The 20,975-nt window shown below is 48.9% G+C and overlaps 2 protein-coding genes across 2 annotated transcripts; one reads left to right on the top strand and one right to left on the bottom strand.

Annotated features, from left to right (window-relative positions):
• The first annotated feature begins 961 nt into the window (after positions 1–961).
• On the top strand, positions 962–8,396 carry LOC116519413 (peptidyl-prolyl cis-trans isomerase B). The gene is made up of 5 exons (XM_032233266.1): positions 962–1,162; positions 4,274–4,387; positions 5,542–5,635; positions 6,567–6,751; positions 7,973–8,396. Exons 1-5 carry the CDS (start codon positions 986–988, stop codon positions 8,093–8,095), a joined length of 693 nt encoding a protein of 230 aa, XP_032089157.1. The 5' UTR covers positions 962–985; the 3' UTR covers positions 8,096–8,396.
• A 2,520-nt stretch (positions 8,397–10,916) lies between these two features.
• Positions 10,917–19,552, bottom strand: LOC116519414 (sorting nexin-22-like). The gene is made up of 7 exons (XM_032233267.1): positions 19,445–19,552; positions 15,210–15,293; positions 13,975–14,079; positions 13,333–13,418; positions 12,975–13,007; positions 11,801–11,877; positions 10,917–11,191 (listed from the first exon to the last, which is right to left on the bottom strand). Exons 1-7 carry the CDS (start codon positions 19,529–19,531, stop codon positions 11,031–11,033), a joined length of 633 nt encoding a protein of 210 aa, XP_032089158.1. The 5' UTR covers positions 19,532–19,552; the 3' UTR covers positions 10,917–11,030.
• Positions 19,553–20,975: the final 1,423 nt, after the last annotated feature.

Below are 20,975 nucleotides of genomic sequence, written 5' to 3'. Positions count from 1 at the left end.
TGAAATAATGAAGCCACTTTTGGGTGCTTCAAATCTTAACACTTGGATTTTTAGCTATTACTGTTACACAAATCACCGTTTCCTATTTTCTGCTAATATCCAATGCCTGAAAGGCAGGTCCATCTTTTAGCAAGCTTCCAACCTCGATTCTCTTCAGGATCTAAAATGTAAACCTATTCATCAGTAGCAATCAGAGCAGATCTGCTTTATATTTTGGAGGTTTTGAATAATTAATACAAAGTTATGTAATCTGTTGAATGAAGCATTAAGTCTGGAGGATGCTCAAAATGTTTTTCAACCTTGGCCACACTAAGATGGGTAGACTTCAACTCCCAGAATTCCCACAGCCAGCATGGCCGGCTGAAGAATTCTGGGAGTTGAAGTCCATCCATCTTAATGTGGCCAAGGTCGAAAAACACTGCGTTAAAGGACTCCGTTCACCCTGGAGTAACTTCGGCCATAGCGCTATAGCCTTGTTTTCCTCCACAAATGAAGAGGGAGTCTTAATTGCATCGGCACAACAACCTTGGAGGTAGGCAGGGCTGACTGCTCTGGAGCTCAACGGAAAATCCAACCGTTGAGCGGCCTCTGCTTGCATCTCACCTACACCGACCCCTACAGGAGCGGAGCGGTATACTATCTCTCGCGCGCCCCTTTCTGGGTAACGTAGTCTCGCCAGACCAGCCTCCCTCCTCCCTGCCTTTCCTTTGTTGCCACTTGGCCCAATGGGCGCGCCGCCGCCCTCCGTGCCAGCTTCTCATTGGCCCACCCGGCTGCCCAATACGAGCCTGGAAACGTGGCATTCCTTTGTCGCAATGGGCTTCTCCGCCGTCTTCTTTCCCTCTCCCCCCCCCTCCGGCGATGGAACGCGCCAATCCCGGGCGCTGAAGCCCTCGCTCCGCCCGTCTCGGGGCTGTACCATCAGGGAGGCAATAGGGGGGCCCAGAGGGCGGGGAAAGCAAGGCTCGCGAGGGGCAGGGGGCGGATGCTGGCGGCGCGGCGGGCACTGTGGCCGGGCTGGCGTGGCTGGAGCTGTGAACGCAGGAAGATGAAGTTGCTGGCGGCTGCGGCCCTGCTGGGGCTGGGCGGGGGTCTCCTGATGCTGCTCTTCCCAGGCACTCATGCAGAGGAGCGCAAGAAGGGCCCCAAGGTCACCGTGAAGGTGAGCAAGCGGGGGTGGGGGGGAGGCACCCAGGCTCAATATTCCCCATGCATCCCCCCCTTTCCAACACCCTCTGGTTTTGCAGCGGGATCCGGCGCCCATGCAGCGCCCCTTCGGATTGCAACAGCCTGGCAGCTGGCCAGTGCCCGGAAGGGGTCAGGTTTTTTTTTTGCTTCCTCGGCGTGCATTGGCGCGCGTGCACGTATGGATGTGCACGCACACGTGTATTAAGACCGACGGGGCGGGCGAGCAACTGGGAACTCTAATCCCCTTGAACCGTTCAGATTACAACGAGCCTCCGGGATGATGCTGCTGCTGCTGCCCGAGCACCCGGTAGTTAGGTCTGCCTGCCTCGGTTAAGGTAGCATGGGAGGTGAGTGGGGAGGTTTGCACGCGAGTCGTGCGGGCACAGGCGCTCCCCCCATGAAGCAGGGTCTCCAAACAAACAAAAGAAAACCATTAACAGAGTTGGAAGGGACCCTGGAGGTCATCTAATCCAACCCCCTGCTCACGCAGGAGACCTCCACTAGGGATTCGAACTGACGACCTTTCTGATCGACGAGCTCAGTGTCTTAGCCACCCAGCCATCTAGCCAGAGGACGATGGGCAATCCAGGAGGAGGATTGCCCATCGTCTGATGCAGTGTTTCTCAACGTTGGCAACTTGAAGATGTCTGGACTTCAATTCCCAGAATTCCCCAGCCAGCATTCGCTCTCCCTCCCTCCATTCGCTGGCTGGGGAATTCTGGGAGTTGAAGTCCGGACATCTTCAAGTTGCCAACGTTGAGAAACACTGGTCTGATGGTCCCCTCTTAGTTGCAAGGTGAGGGTTGGAAGGCTGGCATCTGAGCCCCAGAAGGAAGAGGGTTGTTATTGCTGGCTTGCTTGCTTTCTGGGGGACTAGCATGCTGCATGGCTGCGGGATTGGCCCCGAGGAAGCCCACCTGCATCCGGTGGGATTGATTCCCAGCTGGTGTAAATCCAGGAGTTGCAGCCTCTGAAATTAAGGAAAGGGAATGACCAGGATGATGACATGGCATTTTCAAAAGGCTAAAAAAAATGGGCTGCGATTTCTTGGTGAATAAAGAGTATTTGGGAGGGGTGAGGAAAGCCACCCAGGCCTGAAGAATTAGGCATCTGTTATTACCCTCCCCCCCAATGGCAAAGGATTCTGCCATTCCCAGGAACTGTTAGCCACGTCTGAGATGATATATTATTGTGATAAAAGCATCTTAAGCCTGGTGCCCATTCAGGCAGTCATCTGCATCCTCAGGCTTAAAATAACTTTATTGTCCCTTTGAATGTACACTGATCAGCGTATATTAAAATGAAATTTCATTGCCTACAGCTCTCAAAGGGTCACCACCTCTAATGTACACTACAAAAGCATTGATTGAATGAATAAATGCAACATTATACATATACCCACTAATTATATTTATTATAGTATATTTTATATCTATTATATTTTATATTATATATTAATTATATTATAGTCTAGTATATTATAGTCTAGTATATTATACTATATCTATTGTAGTATGTTTATTATAGTATATTATAGTATATCTATTGTATATTATAGTATATTTATTACACATATTATATTATATTTATTACAGTATATTATATTATATATTAATTATATTATAGTATAGTATATTTATTGTAGTATATTATAGTATATTTATTATAGTATATTATATTATAGTATATTTATTATATTTATTACAGTATATAATTGTATTATATTATATATTAATTATATTTAGTATAGTATATTTATTATAGTATATTATATTATATTCATTATATTCATTATATTATAGTATATTATATTTATTACAGTATATTATATTATACTATATTATATTATATTATGACACAGAGAAATAGCACAGTCTAGTTCGGATGTATACATGGCGAGAAAAACGAATCTTGCGAGTTTACCAGACGGATGACGCAGGGAACGAAGCTCTTACAGAATTGTGTGAATATACACACACAGAAATATACACACACAGGTCTGGCAGAAGTCTCCCGAGAACATCACACCTACAATGATGTCACCACCGCAGTTTACTCAAACGGTCTCTCTCTTCATCCCTTGCCTGATAACGATGAGTGTGACTTAAACACAAGTAGATCTCGACATGCATCGCTTCACTTAGTGACCGTTTGAACGGCGCGGAGACGTGACTTAGGAACATTTTTCACCCTTCGTTACCGTTGGTCAGCATTCCCGTGGTCACGTGATTTGACATTCGGATGCTTGACAACTGACTCGCCTTTATGACAGTTTTGATCCCTTTTTGAGACCTTCTGACAAGCTCAGTGGCGAAGCCAGGTTCACTTAACAACCTGCTATTAACTGTGATGACTCACTTAACAACGGTGGCATGAATGGTCGCAAAATGGGGCAAAGCTCCCTTAACAACTCCCTTGCTTAGCAACAGAAATTTGTCATCCGTCGAGTCTACTGGTGCCTGTATTACATTTCGTTCGGAAGTCACCGTGGAAGCTTTAACCAAGCTTAGGTTTCCGGTTATTGTAGTAATGTTCTGACTCCACTCTAACTTCCTAATCCATGAAGCGCAGTTGTGTGGCCACAAATGGTGCCTGCCCACCCAAAATGGCCTCCAAGGATTGCGGCCTAAATTCAGAATAGGAAGGAGTTTGCCTAAGCGAGACCGCCTCCTGCCAGTTACCTCCCAGAGACCTATAAGATCGCACAGATTAGGGGTCCTCCGGGTTCCATCTGCTGGTCAATGTCGGCTGGCGACTCCCCGGGGGAGGGCCTTCTCTGTAGCTGCTCCGGCCCTATGGAACGATCTCCCTGTTGAGATCCGGACCCTTACTACCCTTCCGGCCTTCCGCAAAGCGACTAAGACCTGGCTGTTCCGGCAGGTCTGGGGCTGTTGATTTATCCAGCCCCATCTTAAGTTATGAATGTTGTCGAATTTTAATGTTGTTTGTATTCTTTGTATGTCCTCCCCTTCCCTTTTTTTACCTGTAAGTCGCCCTGTGTCTTCCGAGATTGGGCGGCGTACAAACCAAATAAATACAAATAAGTGTCCGCTCCCTGATAGCAGCCTCTTGTTTCTCTCCCCAGGTGTATTTTGATATTAAGATCGGGGAGGAAGAGGTGGGGCGTGTTGTCATCGGCCTCTTTGCAAAGACGGTTCCAAAGACGGTGGAAAATTTTGTCGCCTTAGCCACAGGAGAGGTAAGTTGGGACGCGGGTCCCACGATGGGGACGCTACCGAGAGTCTGCAAAAATAGGGGCTGGATACTTCACGGGGGGAACCCAAAGTCTTTAGCTGTGAAGGGCTGGGGAGAAATCCTCACGATGACGGCTCTTTCTGAGCAGGGCTGGCCCCCACGGATAGAAGGGGGCAATCACCCCAGGAAACCCCTCTGCATTTATTAATAACTAGCCGATAATCCGGCGTTGCCTGGGTATTTATTTATAGGGGGGTAATGTCCAGACCAAATGTAATTTCTAATGTTGGATCTTCCCCCTTACCAAAGGGAGCTCCCTTGAGTACTGTGAAGTTGTTACCGTGGCAACGCCACATGCACTGCACTGTAGAAGCCATTTTACGGCAGTACGGTGGAAGCCATTTTAAGGCCCAACAGGCTGCATCTTAACAGAACACACATTCCGAGAGGTGTTAGCGGTGTCTTACCCCCCCACAGTATTTGGTTCCAGAGAATAAGTCATCTGTGTACCAAGTTTGGTTGAAATTGCTCAAGGCATTCCAGAGTTATTCTGGAATACACACAGACAGACAGACACACACACACACAGGATTAGCAATATCACTTAGCCTTATTTCCCGCTTCACAGTACTTTCCAGCCCTCTCTAAATTTATAGAGCCAGCCTGTTGCCCCCAACAACCTGGGTCCTCATTTTACCCACCGCAGAAGGATGGAAGGCTGAGTCAACCTTGAGCCGGTCAGGATCGAACTGCTGGCAGTCGGCAGAATTAGCCTGCAGTACTGAACTCTTAACTACTTCGCCACCAAGGCTCTGGATTGAACTATTTATTTAAAGAATTGGTCGCCTGCCTGTCGTGGGTCACAAATTCATAAAACGGACCACCTGGATCAAAGTCATACACACACACACACACACACAGACACACAAACCAAGAAAGGACGGTCTTCCGTGCTTAAAAGCTCTTCGTTTCCCAGTTTTGATTGGGAACATTTTGAATCTGTTTTCTGTCTACCGAGACCACGTGGTTTGATTGGAGATACCAGATGGATAAATCCTCCCGTGTAGGGATGGGACTGGCACAGGAGACACTGCCAATGTTTAATGTATGGGTGCCCTGCGTCTACCGCTCTCATGCTTTGCTACTCTTGTTTTCCAGAAAGGATTTGGGTTCAAGGGCAGCAAGTTCCACCGTGTGATCAAGGACTTCATGATCCAAGGAGGAGATTTTACCCGGGGCGATGGAACGGGAGGTAAGACTCCAGACCGTCACAGGAAGCTCAGGTTGTTCCGGCCAGTTGGTCTTCGGGTCTCTGCGACGCATGCGGGGTGGTGGTGCGCGTACATGCACGGGGGATGGTGTGCATGCAGGGGGCACATGCATTTGGGGGGGGGTGTATGTGCTTTGGGCACTTGATCCGGAAAAAGTTAGCCACCACTGACTGTTCTGACCCCCTCCTCCGTCCAGTAACGAAAGCCGAGACACGCTTAAATGGAATGTCCTTTAATAACAAGACCAGAATCTCGGTGGCTGAAAGCCAAGTAAACAAACAGATAAGGACCTTGGCAGCAAGGCAGACAAACCTTGGCAGCACTTCAGACAAACTCTGGCAGCAATCCAGCCTGCCAAGTTTGTTTCTCTTTAGTCAAAGCGTTGATTTCTGCAAGAAGGGCGTGGCACAAGCAGTCTTTTTTATAGTCTGGAGAGGAGCCTAATGACCATCAGCTGAGTGTAATTACCTCCTGTGATTACGTAGTAGTTCTTGACGCTGAGTAGCTCTTCGACGGCGTGCATCCTGGAACAACTCACTGTTGGTTTCTGGATCACTCTCCCTTGTCTCCTCCCCACTGATCCAAGCTCAGGTGCCACTTGTTCTGCAGTTCGGCTGTTCAAATCTCACCGGCTCAGGGTTGACTCAGCTTTCCATCCTTCCGAGGTGGGTAAAATGAGGACCCGGGTTGTTGTTGGGGGCAATATGCTGACTCTGTAAACCGCTTAGAGAGGGCTGAAAGCCCTATGAAGCGGTATATAAGTCTAACTGCTATTGCTAAGTTCTTCTAACATCTGAAAAGGACTCGGGGATCTCTGAGAAGCTCGGGAGATGCAGGTCTATCCCAAGTTGAAAGTCTTCATCTCTGTTTTTGGACAGCGTTAACATCTTTCCTTTTCTCATCTTTTGCCAGGGAAGAGCATTTACGGGGACCGTTTCCCAGATGAGAACTTCAAGTTGAAACACTACGGGCCGGGATGGGTCAGCATGGCCAATGCCGGCAAGGACACCAACGGCTCACAGTTCTTCATCACTACTGTCAAGACTTCGTGGCTGGACGGCAAGCACGTCGTCTTCGGCAAAGTCCTGGAAGGGATGGTGAGTAGGAATCCGGTTGGGCTGGGTGAGAGTTAACTATTGTTCAGGGCATCGATCCGTGTTTCTCGGCTTTAGGTTAGGTGGACTTCAAACTCCCGACCACGCTGGTTGGAGAATTCTGGGAGTTGAAGTCCACATTCCTAAAAAGTGAACTCATAAAGTTGCCATGGTGAGGAAAAGGGGGGAGAGCGCATTCCATGCATACCTTCGGCTAGAATCAGATCTCAGGTTACTACAGCAGGCTTGTGAGGCGTGCACCTCGTTGGTGAATATGACTTATGTCACAGAGTGAGGGGAGGGAGGAAACAAGGGTAAAGTTCAGCCATAATTAAAATGAGATCAGACCTGATTGCAATGGGGCATTGCCGAAATGGTGTCCCTAATAAATGACTGGATTTCTTTTGAAACTTGGCTCGAGGCTCATGAATTAATTAGGGCATCTTTCAGAAAACTGACCGTGGATAAGGATGAGAAATGCCAGTCTAGATACATAAGAGCTGAATTTGACTACTATTACAACTCCGTTGTTTCCTCCTTTCCATATTTTTGAACGTCTTGTCGAGTCATAGAACAAGAAATTTAGAGGATGTGCCAAAACTTTGACTTTCTTTAAAAAAAAAGAAAAAAAAGATTGCATCATTGTTAAAATGATGGGCAGTGGTTAAATGCAGCACTGCAGGCTACTGCTAGATCAGCAGGTCAGCGGTTCAAATCGGCTCAGGGTTGACTCAGCCTTCCATCCTTCCGAGGTGGGTAAAATGAGGACCCAGATTGTTGGGGGCAATATGCTGACTCTCTGTAAACCGCTTAGAGAGGCCTGGAAGGCCTATGAAGCGGTATATAAGTCTACTGCTATTGCTATTGCTATTGCTATATTAAAAAGTTGGTTGTGACTGGAGATCACCTTTTATCAGCATGTGATTCTTCCCATTCTTGTCTGGCCAAGCAGCTTTCCGATTTGTCTTTTTTTGATCCCAATTAACTTGAGAGACCGCCTGCTGTCAATTACCTCCAATAGACTGATTAGATCCCACAGATTAGGCCTCCTCCGAATTCCATCCGCCGGCCAGTGTCGACTGGCGACTACCCGGAGGAGAGCCTTCTCTGTGGCTGCTCATTAGGGCTTGAGACGGCGGAGGCCGAGAATGTACCCGAGAACGGTGTCCTCTATGGTAGAGGGTCTCCATCGTCTCAGGGCTTTTTCCCTCCCTCTTTCCCTAGGATGTCGTCCGGAAGGTGGAGAGCACCAAGACGGACAGTCGCGACAAACCCCTGAAAGACGTCACCATTGCGGACTGCAACGTCATTGAAGTGGAGAAACCATTCGCCATTGCCAAAGAATAATCTGGGGCTGCTGGAGGGCCAGGTACTGGTCTGGAAAAGGGCTGGGGGCCCTACCGTCTTCCTTGGGGCCTCATTCATCCTCCACCTCCTCCAGATGCTGAGCACCCACTGCTCTCTGTCTCCCTTCCATGCTGGGTCCCATTTCTGCAACCACAGCTCAACTCTTCCATCATCAGCTTCGGCTGGCGGGGTGCCGAGGCCCCTTCCGGAGGGCCCGCGAGCGTTGCGTCGTCTCATTTTTTGTAAAAAAGCACATGGACCAATAAACACGACCATTGTGGTTTTTTTTTTGTAGAACATCTAGCCTTGCCTTTTCTCCTCCTCCTCCACCGGGACAGGAGAACTCAAGTCCGTTGTAGTTGAGATTGCCACCAAACATTGCTCTAAGCCCAGTTGGAGGGGGTGGAAGGTCCCGGAAGTTTCCTTTTGGATGAGCGGAACAGAGCCAAATCCCATTGCCGTGTTTCCCCTTATGTACATCATAAACTCCAAATGACAGGCGTAGATGAATAGTTACAGAGGGTTCCACCACAAAACCGCGCTCGACTAAACCGTGTTGCTGACGTCATCAACAGGGCGACGACAGCGTGGAGACAGAAGCACGCTGTAAACCCTAAACCTAAAATTAACCCCTAAACCTAACCCCCCCTAAACCTAACCCTTAACCTAACCCTAAACCTAATCCTAACCCTTAACCTAACCCTAAACCTAACCCTTACCTTAAGTTGAATCGGCTTGCTTTCAAAGCGCTATTTAAAGCGCCCTTCTTTCTCCGCGCTGGCTGTTGTCGCCCTGTTGATGACGTCAGCGACGCAGTTTAATCGGGCGCGGTTTAGTCGAGCGCGGTTTTGACGGGTCACGGTTACAGAGCATGTATTTCTTTCCTTCCAATATCTCAAAAATCTACCCCTTTAGGGGGGTCTGATTTAAATGAGTTACTTAGGATGTTCAGATAGTAGGTTCAACTATTCCCGGTTTGATCAGTTGTAAACAGAAAATGTGGAATTCAAAATTGATACTTGCAAAATGAGGATGATTCATTCTGCAGTTTATGCTGTACATAAGGGGAGTTTTGACCCCCAAAATAAGCGCTTGGCCTTATTTTCGGGGAGGTCTTATTATTTTTGAGGTGCAGGAGGCGGCGAGTGTGGTCACCTCACGGCTGCTGCTGTGTTGCAATAATTTTGGGGAGGGCTTATTTTTGGGGAGGGCTTATTTTTAGGGCATTTTCAGGGAAACAAGGTAGCGACCTCCGAATTCGGAAACCGAGGAAGCTTGTTCTGGGCACCCGAGTGGAAAATGGCGTCCTTCACAGTATGAAGAGGTTTTAAAAAGTTAGGTTTTGGGTAACTAGTCTTAGCCATGATAGCCACCCTCCACCCTGATCAGGGCTTCTCAAGCTTAGCTGTTTCAATTGGGTGAACTTTGTTAACTCCCAGAATTCCCAACTGCTGGAAGGGGACATCTACCGACTGTAGCGTTGAGAAGGTTGAGAAAACCCTGCACCCGGTGACGGATCCCCGCACCTTGTTTCCCCGGCCCTACTAAGAACGTTGGACGTAACCAGCGGTGGGGATTCACTTCTCTTCCTTCCCAGTTTGCAAATGTGAGAGCGCGCGCATGTGCTTCACTTGCACGCATCGCAACTGCGCACGTGCAGGTTGCGCATTACATCGGGGCGGGTGGGCGGAGCCTCCCACAGCCGCCACTAACGATTCACCTGAACCAGAGAAAATTAGCTGAATACCACCTCTGGACGTAACCCACTCATTTGGAAAGCTATCCAGTTTTTAATTGGAGGAATTCCCAGCCTTCAACAAAATACACCCTACTACCTGTGCCACATTAAGGTGCATTTGACCCACCTCATTGTCAGCCTTGGAAGTTTAGCTGCCTAACTGGTGAAAGAAGAGGGGAAAAATTAAGCAACAAAGGACAAGAGATTTTCCCCTTTGCTAAGGCTGAACAGGATCCGAATTGGTATGAATTTGGGAGAAGGGAACGCCATGCATCTTAAAAGTGGTTGAGAAAATTGTATTTAAGTGGCAGCCTCTCGTAGTGTTGTGGCCTGCCAGCAGAGCTGGCAGCCGATTCGGACAGTGAGGAGGTTGGGGAGGAAGATGGGCCAGTCCTGGAGTCTGGGGAAGGCTCTGATGAGGGCTCTGTGTTGGAGGCAGAGAGGGGGCCAGGGCCGTCTGACAGTTATCAGCTGCCTTCAGAATCAGACGTCAGTGAGGCAGAGGAACAGCTGGAGCCTGTTCCCAGTGTGCGCATGTGCAGAGTTGCCAGACGAAGGGAAGAGCTAAAGAACAGGGGTCGACTTGGGAGTAAGGCCACAGGAGGACGATGAATGGCCCCTCCCAGAGGAAATAAAAGAGGAGCGAAAGGGGAGTGGAGTTTGCAGGAGACAATTACTTCGCTTAATTGGTTTGTGACTCTCCGAGACTCCTTGCCAAGTTTTGCAGATATCGGCCTCTCCAAGCCAGATAAGGTCTGTGACTGTAAATCCTCCCAAGCCAGATAAGGTCTGTGACTGTAAATCCTCCCTTGAAAGACTTTGCTGGATTTGAATGAGCAGAATTGACAGGAAATTAATAAAAGTTTTTTTTTGTCGGGACCAGGAGTTTGCTTCCTGCTCTTGGGAAGCTTCGGTCAGAACACCTACATCAGGTCTCTTGAGTTTTTCCAACAGCTGAATTCTTCTGCAGAAGAGATGCAGTCGGAATAAACCACAGTGCATTTAATTGACACCCTACTCAAAAAGCCTAGGATCTACTACTATGGAAAGTTTTCTCTCCTCCCCTGAATGAAAACGGGGGGGGGGGGGGGGGGGCGCTTGTGCAGCGGGTCTGTCGTGCCCTCCGTCCCTCTGCTTTTTACACGCTTCCTCTCTCTCCAGGCACAAGGTTGCAAAGCAGGCCTCTCCATTGCCACCCTAGGCAAGGAAGACAGGCACAGCAGAAGACCAAGCCCATGGTCCACTGCCATTGTCCTTGGCATCTCTGACTCGGTTAAGAGCTTTGCTTCCAGGAAGACGGTGGTCTTGGGCGTAGAGACCCTGCAGGACGCCGTTCAGGATTATATTCGGAAGCAAATCTGGAATAAAAAGAAGAAACTAAGATGCAACCAATTTCGTCGTATTTATTTTATACAATGACAATAAAGAGTATACGATGCACTTTCTCAAAAAAGAGCCGGTTAGATGTCCCTAGAGCAGTGATGGGCTAAACTTTTGGTTGTTGCGTGCCAAAAGCATCTGCACATGCGCCCATACACCCTTAATGTAATATATGCATAACGCCTCCATGTGCCCTTTCTAATCTGAATTTTCTCAGCTTTGTGTCTGTGGTGATTCGAAGTTACAAGAGCCGAGGTGGCGCAGTGGTTAAATGCAGCACTGCAGGCTACTTCAGCTGACTGCAGTTCAGCAGTTTGGCTGTTCAAATCTCACCAGCTCAGGGTTGACTCAGCCTTCCATCCTTCCGAGGTGGGTAAAATGAGGACCTGGATTGTTGTTGGGGGGCAATATGCTGACTCTGTAAACTGCTTAGGGCTGAAAGCCCTATGAAGTGGTATATGTCTAACTGCTATTGCTATCCAGGTCACGGTGGTCCCCAAAGGTGCTATTTGCTATTCCTCTGCCACCACCACCCCACAACCCACCCAAAATAAAACCTCTGGAAAGGTAGCTTCTTTGCGGCTTACCTGTGGAAGATGGGAGCACATACGGATCGCTGTGGAAGCTTACGCCAGGCCGATGAGAGAGCTGGTCCCAGCAAGGGCTGTTTGAGAAGGAAAAAGTGCCACCTTGGGTGTTAGAACAAGCAGGATTAGGGCCAAGAGTAACAGAATGACAGAGTTGGAAGGGACCTCGCGAGGTCTTCTAGTCCAACCCCCTGCTAAAGCTAGAGACCTTATACTAGGCATCCTCAAACTATGGACCATGGGACGGACACGGCCTGCCAATGCAAAGTATCGGGCCCCGTGGAGTGGTGGGATGAAAAGCAGCTGTCAGCTTGTAAAGAAGTGCTTTAAAAGTCTTTAGAAACAGCCTTTCAGATGTTTTTCACAGCCATGTGATCCATTAAAAATCTTGAAAGGTCTTTAAAAATCATTAAAAGTTTTTAAAAACAGCCTTTCAGATGTTTTCACAACCATGTGATTCATTAAAAGTCTTGAAAGGTCTTTAAAAGTCATTGTCTTTAAAAACAGCCTTTCAGATGTTTTTCACAGCCATGTGATCCATTAAAAGTCTTTAAAATTCTTTAAAAGTCATTAAACGTTTTTAAAAACAGCCTTCCAGATGTTTTTCACAACCATGTGATCCATTAAAAGTCTTTTAAAGTTTTTAAAAACAGCCTTCAGATGTTTTTCACAGCCATGTGATCCAGGACCGGTGGGTGAGTAGGGAAGGGGCTGCTTTTAAAGTAGCGCTTTAAAAGTGAGTGAGTGGGCGGGTGGGTGAGGGGAGGCATGTCTCCGTGTCTCCTCGCTTTTTCAAAATCAGCTGAAGTTGGCTAACTAATTCAGATGGAACTGCAGTATAATGCCTGAAGGAGAATTCACCCACTGCTTTGATTCTTCCCATATATAAAGTACATCCACCGAATAGGTTGCTGAACAATTTTGGTAGACATTTATGTGTGTGTGTATATATATATACACCTGCACAAGTGTGGCAAAAAGCAAATCAGTTTGTGAATTCTCCTCCAGGCTTAAAAGACCTTTAAGGGTTGTTAAAAGATAACGATGATAGAAGGCTGGCAAATATTGGAATAAACAGTGAGGTCAAGCTGGTACTCGGATCCCTCTCACCAGCAAAAGTTTGGGGTGCTCCACCATTCTCCCCCCCCTCTTTAAAAAACAGAAAACATCTTGCCTGAAGTCTTGCAAGGGCGAATTCTCATCCCATCTGTTGAAAAAGCAAGCAAATAAAGCGTCTTCAATAAAAGAATATCGCTCAGGGTTGAACTGCAAAGTCCTTGGTGCTCTCCGAGTTTTGTTGGTTTTTCTTGCAGACGTTTCATTACCCAACTAGGTAACATTATCAATGCTCGAAAGGAATGGAGTTTGCAAAACTGGGTAATGAAACGTCTGCAAGACAACCGAGTTCGGAGACCACGGACCACTCCTCCAGGACTGGCCCACGCTCCTCCCCAACCTCCTCACTGCCCGACTCTGCTGCCGGCTCCGCTGGCTGCTGGTGGGCCCCAAGACCAGTCCTGAGCAATGCTCACCCCAAATGGGGCTCCGGTTGGCCCTGCCACAGCTTCAAAAAATGGAGCAGCTCCTTGGGAAGGGTTTCGTTCTGCAAGATGACGCCCTGTGGGGAAGGCAACAAGTAGTAAACCCTCTCTGAAGAAGGTGGAAAGAGGAAGGAAGCAGGAGTGGTGGGCTGTAGCAAGGAATAACCATCACCTCCCACCTTGGGGGGTTTCCTCACCTGCGTGGCACGACAAAAACGCGCTTGACTAAAGCGCGCCCAATTAAACCGCGTCGCTGACGTCATCAACGAGCGCGGACAACAGCGAGCGCGGAGAAAGAAGGGCGCTTTAAATAGCGCTTTTAAAGCAAGCCGATTCAAGTTAAGGTAAGGGTTAGGTTTAGGGTTAGGGTTAGGTTAAGGGTTAGGGTTAGGTTTAGGGTTAGGGTTAGGGTTAGGTTTAGGTTTAGGTTTAGGGTTAGGTTAAGGGTTAGGTTTAGGGTTAGGTTTAGGATTAGGTTTAGGGGGGTTAGGTTTAGGTTTAGGGGTTAATTTTAGGTTTAGCGTTTACAGAGTGCTTTTTTCTCCGCGCTGTTGTCGCGCTGTGATGACGTCAGCTATGCAGTTTCGTCGAGCGCCCTTTAGTCGAACGCGGTTTTGTGGTGGAACCCCTCACCTGCAGATAAGCTTCTAAGCCGGCCCGCCGTTGCTGCAGAACTTTCACCATCCATTTGGGGACCCGCTTGGGTGGGAAGTCGGGAACCAGGCAACTCCTCTTGATCTAAAGAGAGACAAGAAGACACGGCACCTGTTAGGGGATGGACAAAGAAATCGCTGCGGTTCTGAACTTGGTTGTGTTTACTGCATTGCTAAGGTGGCTCCGGGGCTTGTCGATCAGAAAGGTCGGCAGTTCGGCGGTTCGAATCCCCAGCGCCGCGTAACGGAGTGAGCTCCCGTGACTTGTCCCAGCTTCTGCCAACCTAGCAGTTCGAAAGCACGTAAAAAATGCAAGGAGAAAAATAGGAACCGCCTTTGGTGGGAAGGGAACAGCGTTCCGTGCGCCTTTGGTGTTTAGTCATGCCGGCCACATGACCACGGAGACGTCTTCGGACAGCGCTGGCTCTTCGGCTTTGAAACGGAGACGAGCACCGCCCCTTGGAGTCAGGAACGACTAGCACCTGTGTGTGATGGGGAGCCTTGTTCCCTTGTGGATTCAGTCACGCTGTTTTCCGACATACTCTAAACACTTTCTAATCAATCCTGGTTTGCTTTAGTGGCCACCCATGTTTATGTTTCCAACTCAAGAAAGTATTGAAACACACCAAGGATCATCCAGCAAACTCCATGCTGGAGAGGAGAACTTGAATCTCGATCTTCTCACCTTGGTTCTGCTGATTTACACCTCATTTTTTTTGTTCAAGAGATCAAGATGGGGTATCGGTGGCTTCTCAACCTTCCCTCCTTTAAGATGTGTGGACTTCAATTCCCAGAATTCCCCAGCTGGCTTCAATTCTGGGAGTTGAAGTCCGTGCCTCTTAAAATGATTCAGAGGCATTACCGTATTTTTCAGAGTATAAGACGCATCTTTTCCCCTTTAAAAAGAGGGAGGAGAACCGTTACCTTTTACCTGTTGCATTGCTGCGCTCTTCCCAGGGGCAACTCCCTCTAGTCTCCAGCAGGTGGCAGCACATATCTTTAGCTGATCTCCAGAAGCTGAAGGAAGGCCTTCTCTTGATAACAGTTCTTGTTTGGAATGGAGACCACCATGAAATCTCAAAGTTCTGGCTCAGTTAGAACATTGGGGAGGGGGGGGGGAGAAATTCCCTAAAAGAAAAGAACTAACCAACTGCTCTTGTGCTGATGCCCAAAATCCAAAAGCTCAACCGGGGAAAGATCGTCCCGCTTACTCACCCTTTTGTGAAGTGCGTAAAACTCGCTGTAGCGCTTCTCCACGCAATGTTTCCTCCCGTTACACATGATCTCCACTCTGAATACCTGCAACAGAACCCAAAAGGGGGTCAAAGTCACAGCCCCGGCCTTCACTTACGTCCCCGCTGACCTCCTCCTGCGATCTAGCTGGGTTCAGACCACCCGCCTGCAAGATGCTGCCTTCCAGATGTCAGGGAGGGTGGGAAGGAAAGGGGAAAAGAGAGGGGGAGGGAGGGGAGAGGGTGGGAAGAAAGAAAAAAAAGGAAGGAAGGAAGAAAGAGGAAACAAGGAAGGAAGGAAGAAAGAACAAGAAAGAAGAGAGGAAGGAAGGACGAGAAAGAGAAAGGGAGGAAGAAAAAAGAAAAGAGAAAGGAAGGAAGGAAGAAAGGGAAAGGAAGGAAGGAAGGAAAGAAAAAGAAAGGGAGGAAGAAAGAAAAGAAAGAAAGGAAGAGAAAGAGAAAGGAAGGAAGAAAGGAAAGAAAGAAGAGAGAAAGGATGGAAGGAAGAAAAAGAGAAAGGGAGGAAGAGAGAAAAGAAAAAAAAGAGGAAGGAAGAGAAAGAGAAAGGGAGGAAGAAAGAAAAGAAAGAGAAAGGAAAGAAGGAAGAGAAAGAGAAAGGGAGGAAGAAAGAAAAGAAAGAGAGAAAGAAAGGAAGGAAGGAAGAGAAAGGAAGAAAGAAAAAGAAGAGAGAAAGAAGGAAGAGAAAGGAAGGAAGGAAGGAAGAAAAGAAAGAAAGAAAGGTTGGAAAGGAGAAGCTTTTTAGCACTTCTAAATGAAAGAAACAATTTGGTTCCCATCCCAGCTTTTACTGCATTGGGAGCAGCTGGAGGGAGGCTGAGTAAAGTCCAAGTAAAGGAGCGAAATGGGAGGGGTCACCAGAAGCCACTCTCCCTTTGGCTGGGAAATGCATTGGCTACGTGGGTGAGAAACACTTCCTGGGAAGTTCCCATTTCTCCCGTCTACATTCTACGTGGAGAAACCGCACCCGAGACTCTTGTGTGTTTGCCTGCGTCCCTGTTCTGCTTTCTAGAAGTGGCTGGCTCTCGCTTTCTTTTCCACCAGGGTTGGGAGAAAGAGAGAGAGACCGGCCCAAGGTCACCCAGCTGGCCTTCATGCCTAAGGCAAGATTAGAACTCACGGTTTCCTGGTGATTGGTCCAAGATCCCAACCAGCTTTCATGGCTAATGAGGAACTACAACTCCCAGTCTCCTGGTGATAGGCCTAAAGTCACCGGAACGCTGTTCCCTTCCCACCAAAGGTGGCTCCTATTTTTCTACTTGCATTTTTTTTACGTGCTTTCGAACTGCTAGGTTGGCAGAAGCTGGGACAAGTCACGGGAGCTCACTCCGTTACACGGCGCTAGGGATTCGAACCGCCAAACTGCAGGCCTTTCTGACTTGACAAGCTCAGCGTCTTAACCACTAAGCCACCGCGTCCCTCTAGAGATGTAAGGGGTGGGTGTGGGTGGGGGAAACATCCTTCTTTCAGAACACGTGAAAAGCTACTGCAGTTTTCCCCGAACTCGGCCGTTTAAGGATCCTGTCACTTGCTGGCTTCCTATCCTCACCTTCCGAGATGGTGGAGCTGTTTACCGACGGGCCCCGCCCCAACGCACACATATACCTTAGGGGAAAAAATTAAAACAGGTTCCTCCAAACTTTTTAACGCCTGCCTCTTCTCCTTTAAACGAACTGAAGAGCAACGAAGTGGGGGAAAGTTTGCATTCACACACACACGATATCCTGAATTCAGCAGAGAGACAAGGAGTCATTCAAATGGTCTCCAGGCCAAATTGAGGGTCTGCTTTCATCCTTGCCGGACCGGGAGGCCGGAAACTGACTCACACAGGGAGGGAGGGGCAGGGGGGGGGTCCTCGGATTTCCAGAGCATTTCAGACCATTTCTCCCTGTCCCTGTGTGACTCTGGCCGTGGCACAAAGAACCGGCTGTTCTCCCCTTAAAGCAGGTGGTTTCCGGACAATTTTTACCCAGGGAGGCCTGGATGAATGATAAATAGCAGTTTATTGATTCCCAGGAAGCGTTTTCTCTTCTCCGGTTCCTGGCTGAATGGCAAAAACAGTGCGCCAGTGTGCCAGGAAGAGGTTTGCCTTCCTCCATACGTGTCCCAAAAGCTCCCCGGTGTCCTGCCACTCACCCTTGATTTAAGCAGAGGGTCTGTTCCCTCCCCCCTCACACGGCTGCATCTCTGTGCCTTGCATGGTGGCATCTTCTGCACCCAGGACCTGGGGATGTCCCCCCCCAGCCCCCCCCCCCCCCGAAGGGCCACGGCATGCTTTCCCCCACACACAGAAATGCTGCTCACTAGGAATCAGGTCAGGCCGGGGAGGAAGAAAGTGGAGTTTGATTGAAAGAAGGCTTTCAACTTCTAAATCAGTGAGGGCTAATCCTTGGTGTCATCCGGTGGCAAAAGCTTGCGGGGGCTCACCTGTACCCATAATGGAAGGCGTGCGGCCACCCTGCACCCCTGCGCATGCTTGCGATTCCCACACCACCCCGCGCCTGGGTGAAGCCTCCTGGGACCAATAATTTCGTTGTATTTAAGTACAATGACAATAAAGATTATATTTAAATGGGCTGCGAGGGGTGATGGGTGGGTGGGCACCGCATCCCCTGTGCCCCATTTTGGGCCTAACGGGGCCTCCCTGCAGCCTCCTGGGACCAAAAATGGGCTGGGGATGGGCACCACCCCCCATGCCCCATTTTGGGTATAGTAGCCCCCCCCCCAAAAAAAAACATGCGTGGCAGAGACTGGAAAATCAGCTGCCCAGTGGGAGGAGGTGAGCCGGGACGAGGGCTTGCGTGCCCGCATCGAGGGCTCTGGGTGCCCCCTGTGGCATGGGTGCCATAAGTTCGCCATCCCGTTTTTAGATCCACCTGAGGTGGGAGGGGGTCAGTATAGATTCCCCCCTCCCCCGCGGTCCATTTAGGTTAAGCAAGCTAGTTACTTACAAAAACCTTCCTCTTCCATATTCCAGGCACGCTGTAGTAGCAACTGGTTGGCAAGAGGGTTTCACATAATTAGCCAGATTAAAAAACAAAAACATTTGAGATGACGTTTTTAAAAAACTTTTTGTGCTGACAGGTTAGAGAGGTTGAACTTTGGAACTGGGAATGCTGCCTCCTCTTCCTCCTCCTCCCTCTTAACCCACCCGCCCTCCTTTCTGGCACTGATTGGCAACTACTTAGAATACAATAGAATAAAATAGACTATGCTAGATTAGACTATATTAGATTTGAATAAAATGGACTAGATTAGACTAGAATAAAATAGAGTACATTAGATTAAGACTAGAATAAAAAAGACTAGACTAGATTAGACTAGAATAAAATAGACTAGATTAGAGCCGAGGTGGTGCAGTGGAGGCTGCAGGCTACTTCAGCTGACTGCAGTTCTGCAGTTCAGCTGTTCAAATCTCACCGGCTCAGGGTTGACTCAGCCTTCCATCCTTCCGAGGTGGGTAAAATGAGGACCCGGATTGTTGTTGGGGGCAATATGCTGACTCTGTAAACCGCTTAGAGAGGGCTGAAAGCCGTAGGAAGCGGTATATAAGTCTAACTGCTATCGCTATAGACTAGAATAAAATAGAGTAGATTAGACTAGAATAAAATAGACTAGATTAGATTAAGACTAGAATAAAATAGACTAGATTAAGACTAGAATAAAATAGACTAGATTAAGACTAGAATAAAATAGACTAGACTAGAATGAAAGAGTAGATTAGATTAAGACTAGAATAAAATAGAGTAGACTAGACTAGAATAATAGAGTTGGAAGGGACCTTGGAGGTCTTCTAGTCCAACCCCCTGCTTAGGCAGGGAACCCTCCACCATTTCAGACAAAAAGTTTGAGAAAACCTCATTCCTAAGAAATGTCTTTGCCTTTAATCCACTGCGTGTGCGTGTGCGTGTGTGTGTGTTACCTAGGAGTAAGATTCCCCCAGGCCCCGTTCAGACGTTGATGCAATCCCCCCATTCCCCCCCCCCCTTCTCTCTGCCGGAGGGAAGGCTTCTTCCAAGCCAGCGCTGCAAGAGGAGAAGGTTTCAGGCTGCAGCCCGCCTGGTTTAACTCCTTGGCTCTCCCGGTTGAACTCCGACCGTCTCAACCCGGGTCAACGGAGCCTTTTCCCGCGCCTCCCAAGCTCGCCCTGCCCAGGCACGGCCGGTGCCCCCCACCCTCCACCCCCAGCCCGAGACGCACCGTATGAGCCTTGCCGGGGCTCCGCTGCCGCCGGGGCGAAGGCGCCCGCAGCCCCACCGCGCTCACCGCCACCTCCAGCTTCAGCATCTCGCAGCGTTGCCGGCCGAGCCCAGGCTCCTGGCTCGGCTTAGCCCCGCCGCCGCGGCTGACCCGCCTCGCTCCGCCCGCCCCGCTCCGCCCAGTCCGGGCTCTGCCCCCCGCCGCAGCCCGGCTCGGATGGGGCAGCCCCGGGAAGGCCGTTTAGATTTTAGACGGACAAGAGTGGGAAGGGACCTTGGAGGTCATCTAGCCCAACCCCCTGCTCAAGCAGGAGACCCTGCGGCATTAAGGACCAAATGGCAGTCCTGTTTCGGAAGTCTCCAGTGATGAAGCTCCCACAACTCCTGAATAACAGAGTTGGAACTTGGAAGGGACCTTGAAGGTCATCTAGTCCAACCCCCCCCCCCCAAGCAGGAGACCTTACACCATTTCTGACAGATGGCAGTCCAGTCTCTTCTTGAAAGCCTCCAGTGATGAAGCTCCCACAACTTCTGATTAACAGAGTTGGAACTTGGAAGGGACCTTGAAGATCATCTAGTCCATCCCCACTACCACCACACCCCCAGCCAAGCAGCCGACCCTACACCATTAATGACAAATGGCAGTCCAGTCTCTTCTTGAAAGCCTCCAGTGATGAAGGTCCCACAACTTCTGATTTAACAGAGTTGGAACTTGGAAGGGACCTTGTAGGTCATCTAGTCCAACCCCCCACCCCACCTAAGCAGGAGACCGTACACCATTTCTGACAGATGGCAGTCCAGTCTCTTCTTGAAAGCCTCCAGTGATGAAGCTGCCACAACTTCCGAAGGCAACTTCTGTTCCATGGGTTGATTGTTCTCCCTGTCAGGAAATTCCTCCTTATTTCCAGGTTGAATCTCTCCTTGGTCAGTTTCCATCCATTATTCCTTGTCTGGCCTTCGGGTGCTTTGGAAAATACCTTGACCCCCTCCTCTCTTTAGCAGCCCCTCAAATATTGGAAGACTGCTATCATGTGTCCCCTGGTCCTTCTCTTCCCTAGACTAGCCAGGCCCAGCTCCTGCAACCCTCCATCATATGTTTTAGCCTCCAGCCCCCAAACCTCTTTGTTGCTCTTCTCTGCACTTTTTCTAGAGTCTCCACATCTTTTTGATAATATGGGGACCAAAACTGGATGCAGGATTCTAGGTGTGGCTTTACTAGGGCTTTATAGAGTGGTATTAGTAGGAGTAGCCGCAAGCCACCTCTAGGAAGGGCGCCAGGGAGGAGAAGGCAGCGTTTTCCTGGAGCACTTTATAGGGAATCCTGGACTTACGTCTACAATCGAGCCCAAGCTTTCCGTTCTTAAGTGAGACATGTTATAAGTGAATTTGGCCCAATTTGAAACTCCTAAGTTATTAGAACTTGCAATGGGACGGGTTCGCCTCTTCCTCTGTCATTATTAGTGATTAGTTTAAATCAGGGGGGGGTCCAACCTTGGTGAATTTTAAAACCTGTGGATTTCAACTCTGAGTTG

Source organism: Thamnophis elegans, chromosome 16, assembly GCF_009769535.1.
Source record: "Thamnophis elegans isolate rThaEle1 chromosome 16, rThaEle1.pri, whole genome shotgun sequence".
Classification (NCBI taxonomy): domain Eukaryota; kingdom Metazoa; phylum Chordata; class Lepidosauria; order Squamata; family Colubridae; genus Thamnophis; species Thamnophis elegans.
Note: the sequence above shows the minus strand (reverse complement) of the source record. Positions and strands in the feature narration are given on the sequence as shown.

What these genes read in the sequence shown, in the direction of transcription:
- LOC116519414 (XM_032233267.1), bottom strand. Translation starts at nt 19,531, where the DNA reads ATGCTGAAGCTGGAGGTGGCGGTGAGCGCGGTGGGGCTGCGGGCGCCT. An exon ending in GCTTAGAAGCTTATCTGCAG is followed by an intron (nt 13,419 to 13,974) that starts GTGAGGGGTTCC and finishes CCTTCCCCACAG; the next exon opens with GGCGTCATCTTGCAGAACGA. An exon ending in CAACCGGAGCCCCATTTGGG is followed by an intron (nt 13,008 to 13,332) that starts GTGAGCATTGCT and finishes CTTTTTCAACAG; the next exon opens with ATGGGATGAGAATTCGCCCT.
- LOC116519413 (XM_032233266.1), top strand. Translation starts at nt 986, where the DNA reads ATGCTGGCGGCGCGGCGGGCACTGTGGCCGGGCTGGCGTGGCTGGAGC. An exon ending in TCGCCTTAGCCACAGGAGAG is followed by an intron (nt 4,388 to 5,541) that starts GTAAGTTGGGAC and finishes CTTGTTTTCCAG; the next exon opens with AAAGGATTTGGGTTCAAGGG. An exon ending in CCGGGGCGATGGAACGGGAG is followed by an intron (nt 5,636 to 6,566) that starts GTAAGACTCCAG and finishes ATCTTTTGCCAG; the next exon opens with GGAAGAGCATTTACGGGGAC.